Source organism: Acomys minous, assembly GCF_964271855.1.
Source record: "Acomys minous genome assembly, chromosome: 10".
NCBI classification, from domain to species: Eukaryota; Metazoa; Chordata; class Mammalia; order Rodentia; family Muridae; genus Acomys; species Acomys minous.
This window is the reverse complement of record NC_140491.1, coordinates 37,629,714-37,640,908: the sequence shown is the minus strand read 5'-3', so window position 1 is coordinate 37,640,908 and position 11,195 is coordinate 37,629,714. Positions and strand designations below refer to the sequence as shown.

The window sequence follows — 11,195 nt, the reverse complement described above, 5'->3', positions numbered from 1 at the left end:
AAAAGACCCTGACTCTGACACAAATGTACTCACATGAAAAGAACAGCTTTGAATTGTTCTATGTAACTTTTACAAAGAGACTGGATCAGACGTTATGTGTTTCTACCAATTCTAAATGTTAATGGTGCTTTATTACTTATATAGAGGTTTTTTGTTTGTTTGTTTCTCTTTTGCGAAACTAGACTTCCTAATAGTAAAATGTTTTTAAATTGAATCACATTCACATTTTAGGAATAGTAAAATTCAAACCTACTTTTGGCTTGCAATTAAAAACAGATTTCTTTAAAATAAACAGAAGTTCTCTACTTTTCAGCAAGGCCACTAAAAATATGGAAATATTAACTGAAAATCGGTAATGTATAAAAAAACCTTAAGTAACTGAAAATGACAACTCAAGACTAAGTCACTGTTTACTTAACAACTTTAATCTTTGTGTTAGAGAAAGCCTTTGTACAGATACTTTACAGCTGTCTATTTTTGATGCTCATCTGCTACCATATTTAATAAAGACAAGAACATCCCTCTGTATATACATAACTGGTAACTTTTCAAAAACTTATACATAATTCACATACGTCTCTGAGAAAGTTTCATTTGCCATTGTAAACACTGATTTATTAAATACTAAAGTAGACACTCATGCTTTATAAGTCAGCATTAAATTTCTCACAGAGAAATCAAGAACAAAAGTCCTATCACAGATAGTTATCAATAGCCGTGAAACCATCCAACTCAGATTTCGTCAGAGCAGTGAAATGGGAGCTGGATGGACTGTAGGCCACGCCTGGGCTTTGGCCTTTCTTCGAACCAGTGCTTCCTGCCTTTTTCGTTGAATTTCTTCAGGAGAATACTTCCTATTTCTCTCTTCTTCATCTGAAAGTTAAACAAAGCATAGGAATTAATTTATAACCTGTAAGTGATTCTGAATACGTAATATAATCTTTTCATCACACTGATCTGACTATTAAATCAAACAGAACTATTACATATACAATGACAAGTACACATATGACAGAATGTTCTGGGTCAAGAGGATGCTAATGCCCATGTTCAAGTATGACAAAGTTCTAAGTTGATTAAAATTGGTTTTTGAAGACTCAGCAATAATTTGTGTGAACAATGACATCTAACCGATGACTATATACATTTCTTTAAATATCAGATTTTAAATGTTACAGAAACATTGATAGATAGTAAAAATATTATGAATTAAACTGCCTGTCAATCCTTCATATATGGCTGGGAATGGTGAGTCATGTTTGTTTGTCATGCAAACATTCTGGGGATGGGAGAGAGATCTGTCTACAGCTATTTACTGAATTCAAGGTCATATGTGTTACATTCTTCGAAAAAAGAAGGGGAAGAGAAGGCAAAGGCAGTGGTGCACACCTTTAATCCCAGCATTCTGAAGGCAGAGGAGGTAGATCTCCTGAGTTTGAGGCCAGCCTGGTCTACTGGTCCTGAGTTCCAGGACCGTGGAAACCCTATCTCATTTAAAAAAAAAAAAAAAGACAAAATTAAAGGAACGAGACTCCAAATAGCTTTGAAAGGAATTAGAATATTAAAAGGTGCATTTTTTCCCCATTAAAACAGAGTCACAAGGTTTACATTTCAGCTACTAGAAGAACATTTGACTGACAGAACGAAGCCTCTCACATCCAATTGTGTAGAAGGCAGAGGTCCCTGTACTCACAAATAAGCACTGGGGAACCAGGTATGTTAAACACACAGGTTGTTCCTTTGTTCAAAGGAAGGCATCTGCCCAGAAGACTGCGAGCTGGTTAACAGCTGGTGAACAGGGTACTCTCTGTGTTGAACAAAAGTACTGTATGCTTCCTGAGACCCTTAGCGTGAGCCTGTCAGTCTATAGAAACCATCTTCATGGAAGGTGTCACATGTAGTCAGGTCAACATGTTTAGTAATGGAGCAGTACTAAAAAAACTCCTCCATAAAAACATAGTTCTTGTATGTATCAAACTCACTAAGAAACCAATCAGCAACAAAACCAAACAATGAAACTCTAGGAGTGAAACCACCAAGCAGATGAAAGCCCCATACAATGACAGCTCCAGGACAACAAAGAAGAAATTTAAAACACTAGAAGATGAACTCATTCCAATATGCATGCACTGGAAGAATTAATGCTGGAAAGAATGGCCCTGTCACCAAAATGGGTCTACAGAGTCAACGTAATTAATCCCCATCAAAACTCCAGTGGTAAACTCCAGAGCTAAAATTTATCTAGATGTTCATTCGGGGACAGCAACAGATATGGTAGGTCAGACAAACATGCATGTTCATGAGTTAATTCCAGAGGCATCAAAACAACCTGATTTCAATATTGTTACAGTTAGAGTAACAGAATCTGCACAGTACTGTCACAAAAGACTCAGAAAAACAAACAAACAAAAGGAAACGAAACAAAAACCATACAGCTGCAGCTGATTTTCTAAGGGCCTAAGAACTTACATTAAAGGTATCTTTTTAACAAATGGTGTAGGAAAAATTGTATATTGACATGTAGTGTCTTTCATCCTTTATAAAAACCAATTCAGTATGGATCAAAGATATTCATGTAAGATCTGTTTGAACTACGGGAAATCAGGTAAGACACTTCAAAATACAGGCAATGGGCAGGAGTTTCTGGAAAAGACTAATAGGTCAGGGAAAAAAATATCCGGAATTGGCAAATGGGACAGCATCAAATTATTCAAATTATAAGGTGGTTCCACAACAGAGATTTGAAACAGCAACCACAGTGAAGACTCACCTAGATAAAGAGGGGAGTATCTTTGCCTGGTACTTACAACAGGGGCCAATGTCCAGAAAGCATAATAGACTCAACAACTAAACACCAGAAGAATGCTGATAATCCAGAGAACAAATGGCAAAATAAGACACCAAAAGAAGTACAAATAAACGACCAAATTCATACATTAAGCAAAAAAAAAAAAAAAAAAAAAAAAAAAAAAAAAAAGCCAGGCTGCAGTGGTGGCGCTTGCCTTTAATCTCAGCACTTAGGGGGTAGATCGCTGTGAGTTCCAGGCCAGCCTGGTCTACAAATTGAGTCCAGGACAGCCAAGGTTACACAGAGAAGCCCTTTCTGAAAAAACCTTTAAAAAAAAATTCAACTTGGGGAAAGGCAACAAATGCTGGCAAAGACATGAGGACAAACCTTGATAGAGTTAGTAGAGAAAAGCCAGATACACACACACACACACACACACGCATATCATTAGTATCACACTAATCAGTATAAGGGGTCCTCAAAAAGCTACAACTAGTTACACTACTGTTGGTACATTACTGAAGGAATCAAAGTGACCATGCAATAGACACACCTGCATACCCATGTTTACTATAGTGATCCAACAGCCAAGCCATGTGACCAACCTTAATGTCCGTCTAACAATGACTAAGGAGCATAGCAAACAACAGCAAATGACATGAAGGGTGACTGAGGAGGGGGCTGGTAGGAACAGGGGTAATGGGAGGCAGCAACTAAGAATAAGTGTTGTATACAAGTATGAAAATATCATAATCAAACATCACTTTTTAAAACATGAGCTGATTTTAAAAGGTTCATAACATCCACCAAACTGATAAGTGTTTTCTCAGATAAAGTAGCTATTACAAATTATTAACTACTTTTTTACTATTATTTCCTACTTTTTAGTAGATTAGACAGGTTAGGGAAAGGTAATTTAGGGTTCTTCAGATTAGATTATAGTTTAAGCTTTAGATTTTATATGAAATGTCATCTACTGAAGGTTGTTTTATACATATGAATGTCTCTTTATGTGGGTTTAAAAGACTATTTTGCTTTTTTAAGATTTACAATCTAAAGGGGGCAGAGAATTACAGATGGTAGCGATATTGTGAGGTGGATATTCAAGATAGTTTTTGAAGTACGATTGGCAGAACTTATTGAAGGTATAAAAATTGGAGAAAAGATGTACTGAAGAACTAAAAAAGCAGTTGCATCAAAGGACTCATAGATTGTCACAACAGCAGCCAGGCATGGTGGTACACCCTTTTAATCCCAGCAGATCTCTGAGAGTTCAAGGCCATCCTGGCCCACAAAGTGAGTTCCGGACAGCCAAGGGGTACACAGAGAAACCCTGTCACTAAAACAAAACAAAACGAAACTAAATAAACAAAAAAGCCACCACAGGCATTGACTTTTCTATCAGATGCTAGTTAGTCCCCATCAGTGAAAACAAATACCTGGCATTAATACCTTTCAAAGAAAACAATTTCATACAAACCTGTGGAAGATGGTTTCAAAGACTCAGAAGACTTTATTGAAGGTCGCTGGGGATTACCCTCAAGCAACGAATGGACAGTTTCCTCTTTTCCCAAATCCTGCAAGATTTTGCTAACAGGTATACTTCGTGCTATACAATTTTGATTTAACTGAGAAAGAGCATGAGGATTTTTAGTCTTAAATGTAAATTTTGAGCACTTCAACACTCCGCTGTCGTTCTGAGTTCGATTTGCTAAGGCACTATAGGAGAGTGGATGCATACTCAACTTCACATCAGTAGCAATGCCTGTGCGCACAGGGCCCAAACTAACATTCAAACTTGAACTTCCTGCAAGAACAAATTTTGGGCTATTCACCTGCACAAGTGGCACATGCTGATTACCACTTGAATTCTTAGAGCACATAGAGACATTTGTTGTAGCATCCAAGATAGTAGGACAACTGTCTCTTTTTCTCACCATCACAGATTTATTCATCTGTGACTTATTTGTTAAAGATGACGGTGTTGAAGAGCTGACAGGATTCCAGTGTTTAGATGGCACCACCAACAGACTGCCTTGTGTTGATGCAGTAGGAGCATTCCTGGATCCGTGTGTGGGAATGTTCTTCAGACTTGCCGACTCTTCGCTGCCTCTGTTTTCTTGCTGAGTTAGTCTCTCCACGTCATCACACGCCTGATATAACAAATCATCATCCACGTCACCTGCTGCCCAGGTAGTCTCTAGCTGATGGCACGCCTCAACCATCTCGCTGGCCAACAGTGGGTCATTCCAGTCATCAAGGGAAGAAGTGGACTTTGATCCGTGAGTCTGATCTGTGTTACAAACACTGTTTTCTTTGCCCAAGAATACAGGATCGAAGCGGTAAGCATCAGCAGGTGCTTTCAACGGCAGCTTAGCACTGAGCCCGTATTTCTGTTTATTAGGGTATCTTGTGTATGAATCAGGCTTGTCAGAGGCATCCACAAGAAACGTGCACTTACCACGACCATCTTCTTTCACTCCTGTAAGATTAGAGGCAGCAACATCTTCGTTCTTACTAATGTTACTGACAGATTTCTCAGACTTCACTCGATTTTCAGTGAATGGTAACTTCCTTGACTCATCACCTGGATATGGTGAAAATCTATTTTCTCTAGTACTTCTTAGTTCTCTCTTACGTGTCTCGGAAGGCAGACCCAGTGTTATTTTTGAATCTCTTAGCCTTCTATCTAGATTCATATTCGCTCTTGATGTGACTGCATCATTTTTACCAATAAAGGTACAAATTGCCTTCTGAGCAGTACCTTGGGCACTTGCAGAAGGAGTGTGTTCAAGCATGTCAGCATTTTCCATGAGGAAGGGTTCACTGCCTAGTAAGTTTTCCCAGTCATCCTCAAAATCACACGTAGTCAACTCATCAAGACGTTTACTAGACGTTTCTGGCGTCTTAGCATACGGAGTCACACATGATTTTAGCATCGTGGCAGTATTCACCTGAGGGGAAGGTGACACTGGAGTTTTATTTAGCAGGTTTTCTGTGAGCAGAGTTTCAGTAGTGAAACTGACTTCCTCTTCTATAAAGGAAATTTTCTTTACAAAGGTGGTTCTACTATTGTTCAAAATGGCACCGGACAGATCTTGGCTTAGCTGTCCACTACACATCTGAGTGGAACCATCGAAAATAGCATTAAGGTCTGCTTCAACACTCTGGTCAAAGGGTGTCTCACTGCTGTCTTGCTCCTCAGGCTCAGAGATGCCGGCGTGTCCTTCCACTTGCTTCTTTATTAGAGCACAACTGACTTCAGGGACTGCATCACCCGACTCCATCCGTGTGCAATCTGTACGGCTGTATGCACGTCCCACTTCTGAAGCGGTCTGCATAAAGTGAGGGCCCCTCCCGTCTTGCTCCTGAATCACATCAAGTTCTCCCATGTTTCTGTCAAACTGTTCTGCCAATTTCATAAGTTCTTTTTCCCGATTTTGTGATTTTAACCTATGGGAAAAAAAAACATTGAAACATTTCAATTAGAAGACTGTCTAAGACTTACTCGATTGTCATTACATATATTTTGGTGTGTTGACAAAACAACAAAACTTTTAATTCTCAGAATAATAATGTCTTTAACTCCAGACCTTTACATATCAAAACAAAGTGTACTACTGTGGTTTACTTCAAACACTAAAATGTTAGTAAGAAAGTATCTATCTATCTATCTATATCTATATATCTATATCTATCTATCTATCTATCTATCTATCTATCTATCTATCTATCTATATCTCATTGGATTACAAAACGTAAAGTTTGAACTCACTTTGCGCAGCTGATTTTCGCTCGTGACTTTTCTTTTGCTACACTAGGAGTACAAGGAATAGCCGTTTCACCAATCCACACACCCAGCATGGAGTTGGTCACCGGTTTTTCAACCTTCCAAAGAGGAGAGAAAAAAAGAACCATTAAGAGCACCATAAAACAACCAACCGTCTCCCCCTGCCCCAGAAGAAGGAAGGAGGTGAGACGAGAGGGCAAGGGAGAAGAAGTCTGTGGTAGTCACTCAGTAAACAACCAATGAGAGGCAAGACGAAGGTAGTAAGTCAGAATCTATGACCCATTTATGTTCCCACAAGTAAAAAGGGAGTACTCCAACTAAGGAATTCTGTATTTATAAAAACCAAGGTTTAAAGTACATTGCCTATCAAGTGCATTTTGATGTTATATACATATAAAAGAACATTTTATAAAGGGGAAAAAATAACATCTTAGTTGTTGTAAGATGCTCATAAAACCAGAAACAAACTATGTACAATATCAGACCTGAAAACAAGAATATATTCAGAATTCTTGATTTAGCTAATAAAGACTTATTTGTAACATACATAGTAACATTATGACATAAATGCACTTAAGAAATGAAGAGTTGATACAATGAATCCTATGCCGTGACACTGGGGAAAGCAGAGCTAGCAGCAACAATGCTACACTGTTGATTATAAGGCTGGACTATTATAGCCTTAGAGAAAAGTTGCACTTCCTGCCTCCTCTCTGGACGTGGTGACTCCTCATAACCACCTACTGGATTAGTCAGTGGCAGCTGTAGACAGTTACTGCAGGGCAAAGTAAGGAAAACACAACAATGTCTTCAGAGACAACACCAAGCAAAATTTAGATATTCTTTGATTTGAAATGCTAAATAAGGAAAAGAGGGCCGGCAAAATGGCTCGGCATGTAAAGGTGTTTGCTACAAAGCCTGGTGACTGGAGTTCATTGCCCGGGAACAGCACAGTGGAAGGAGAGAACTGACTCCTGCAAGATGACCTCTTACCTCCACACACAGGCTGTGGGAATGCACACACGTGTGTGCATGTATGTGTGTACACACACATACAGACACATGAGCACACATGCATGCACACACACGTGCACACACACACACACACACACACACACACACACACACACACTTTAAAAAATATAAAAAATACATGTAAGTAAGGAAAAGAAAGCAAACAAACCCAGAACAGTTTATGTTCTGGGTCTGTGCTTCTTACAGTGACGTGATAAATATAAGGAATGACAGAATCTGGATTCCTCTGTGCTAACGAGTGCATCGTCTATTTCACTCAAGCAACACAAATACTAAGTGGTGTCTTTTTTCATGGGAACCTGTAAATATCCTCCCTGTACGGGTGTTTGTAGCTAGAACTCAAACCCAGGGACTCACTTCTGCTGGGCAAATGCTCAGCAGCGGTATCTTCTGAGATCAGAATTCTCCAATGACAAAACAGTTAGGTTTTGTAAGGAACAGTCTATTACTATAAGTAAACCACAATTAGCAGCCTTGTATTTACAGCTCTCTACAGTTTATTATAAACCTTACATAACTTAATCCTAACAAATCCCCTGAAGAGAGCACGGCAGGTGCTTTATGGTTGAATGGACTGAGGTTAGGAGCATTTAATTGACTCACTGGAGGCCACAGCAGAAGAGGCTTCCGGAGGCCAACATCTAAATCCAGTGATGGCTTCAATATTAAAGTGTTCGTGGGGATTTTATAAGTCACTAAGAGTTCTAAGAAGAGAAACTGCAATAGGGAAAACGTGTACTATAGACAATGAACAAAATACTAACAACAAAACTTCAGTACAGCACAGCAACTAACTACATTATTTAAGGAGTAAATAATCTAGAGATGACTTAAATATATGGGAGGGGCTGGAGGCATAGCTCACTTCAACAGAAGTGAATCCCTGGCTTTGAGTTCCAGCACACACACACACACACACACACACACGCCCATACATACATATGTGTATACACACACACACACACACACACACACACACACACACACGTATGTATGGTATATAGTATATGGGCCAATATACACAGGTTATAATGAAAAATAAAACCACACTACTTTAAAGAAGGAACTTCAGAATCTGCAGATTTGTGTATCCAAAGGGGTCACCGGGGTCATAAGACCATGTTGCATAGACACTGAGGGATTAACTATATTAACCACTCTATAGTTTGTTCCTTTTTCAAGACACACATTCAGAAACAGAAAAGTTAAACGTAAGCTTTGTTGCTCCAAATGTATTATTTTTCAATATGAAAGAACCACACAGACAGCCCACAATTTCTGCTCTTTTATAAAGCAAGAAACTTGCCATATTTACCTGAGGAGCAATACGATTTACAATATGTGAAATCTCATCACCGCATGTACTGGAAATCTTCTTTTTTCTTCCTTTACCTAAAGAAACAGATTATTTCTATAACTTTTAGGCCAAGAATTGTAAGACCAGCTGTCACTTTCTGGCAAATGACTGTAAGTGGTGTAACTGAGATGACTCTACAGCTAACACCCTATGCATGAAAGATAAAAATCACACGGGATTAAAAAACACAAAAACACTGTATTAAAGTTTCTGATGTTACCCGACTGAAACTGCACCAACACAATTCCTTCGCCAAACACCTAATCACATAAAAATAATAACAGATTACCTAACTGTTTTGTCATCGGAGAATTCTGGTCCCAGAAGATATCAGTCTGTCCATCTAGATCATTCGGAGAACTGAAGGCAGAGGATAATAAATCCACTTTCACAACTCTTGTTGGTGTCTTATACTCTTCTGGATAAAAGGACGATTGCCACAATTTAAGCATTACGTCATTAGAGCGCTAAAGCCAAATAATAGCTTGGACAAACTAATGTTTATGTACAATGTGAAACATGTCGCTTAAAGACAATTGTTTTAACCACAATGGAAATGTTTCAATAAAAAAATGTCTTAATAATTCCTAAGTTTAACATTGTTGAAAATTCCACAGGCCCAGGAAAAACACCACCTGCTCAGCGAGTTACTTCACGGCTGCTTCGGTGCTTTAGAAACCTCCATGACCTCAGCAGGCATGCTACAGACGTCAAACGTATCCAAACACAAACCCCAGCTAAACTCTTGTAAGCCCCTATCAAATCCACCCAAATTCTCCCAGGTTTGTTTTGTCACAGCAGAGGCGGGCAAGAGAACAGACGTTGTATTTTAAGAACACACTCTGGGAAAGGTTATGAGTCTGGTCTTTATTTGGTTAGAAATCTTTTAACTCCAAAAGTTACCTGATAGCAACGCCCCATTGGTTTGCTAATTCTAACCGGATGTTGCACTTAGCAAGTTCCGGGAGCCAACCGAGGTAGTCCTTTTTGCAAAGCAAATAAACTGGGGGCGGAGCGGAGGGGGGGGGGTGTAGGTAAAGATGCCCAGTTTCCCCGGATATAGTAAAGGCAGACCCCGCCCAGGGCCCAATGAGGAGGGGACTGCGCTCGGCTGACTACACCCTGCAGAGTAACCCTCCCGCCCCCTGCACACCTCGGGAGCTCCGCTCCCCGCCCGCCTTCTCCTCACCCCCGGGGCCAGGCTCGCCGTCAGCCGCCGCCCGGCGCTGCTCCCGCCGCAAAGACCGCGCTCTCGCCCTGCAGAGCCTGGAGTCGCCGGCCGCCCTGGGCGACCCGGCCCCCGGCTCCACCGCCAGGCAGCAGTTCTCCGCAGCCGCCCTGCGCGGCGTGCTCCTCCGGGCGGGGCTGTCCGCATGCTTCCTCCGCCGACTCATTCCTGAGGCACCGTCCTCCCGCCCGCATTCACATTTTGCTACGGAGGAGCAATGCAACGGCTCTGCAAACGAGCGGCGAGCAAGGAGACACCGCCATCTTTGCAAGTAGGGCGCGCAAGTGACACTGCCGCTGATTGGCTGCCTCCGTCCAAGGGCGGGGTTGCTGATCCTGACGTTGGTTGGACGATTCCGTTTGAGAGGCGGAGATAGGAGGGCGCTTAGCCGCGCTAGCTGCCAAGGTGGCTTCAGCTGGGGAATTTTTGAGTTTTCTGAGGAGATCTACATTCAGTCTCATCGAGTTTAGTAAATGCAGGACAATTCCAGAACAAGAGACTGGGAGGTAGTATGTGAGGCAGTAAAGAGATTAAATGTGATGGCAGATTCTTACTGAATTTGCAACTTAAATTGCGTATTTCTACGATTCAAATGATGACTTTTATTCGACAATATGAGAAAATAAAGGACGTGGAATATGAAGAAATAAAGGGTATGGTTGAGGAGGGAATAGAAATGGTAGTCCAAGCCGGGCGGTGATGGCACACACTTTTAATCCCAGCATTCAGAGGCAGAGGCAGGCTGATCTCTGTGAGTTGGAGGACAGCCTGGTCTACAGAGAGAGTCCAGGACAGCCAAGGCTATATTGAGAAACCTAGTCTAGTAAACCCAAACCTAAATAAATAAATAAGGCAGTTCATATATGTTGTTTATGTGCACAGAAAAACCCAAAATGTAGGAAAACATGATTTTAATAAACTAATAGTGGCTCGAAACTATGCATATAAAACAGAGCTGTCATCTGAGTGGGAATAAGGCAGCGTTTATTTTGAACTA

At 40.6% G+C, this 11,195-nt stretch overlaps 1 protein-coding gene across 1 annotated transcript; it reads right to left on the bottom strand.

Moving 5' to 3' along the window:
* Positions 1-409: 409 nt before the first annotated feature.
* ETAA1 (ETAA1 activator of ATR kinase) lies at positions 410-10,845 on the bottom strand. Its single transcript, XM_084800199.1, has 6 exons — positions 10,160-10,845; positions 9,260-9,388; positions 8,929-9,005; positions 6,564-6,676; positions 4,269-6,241; positions 410-873 (listed from the first exon to the last, which is right to left on the bottom strand). Exons 1-6 carry the CDS (start codon positions 10,362-10,364, stop codon positions 743-745), a joined length of 2,628 nt encoding a protein of 875 aa, XP_084656325.1. The 5' UTR covers positions 10,365-10,845; the 3' UTR covers positions 410-742.
* Positions 10,846-11,195: the final 350 nt, after the last annotated feature.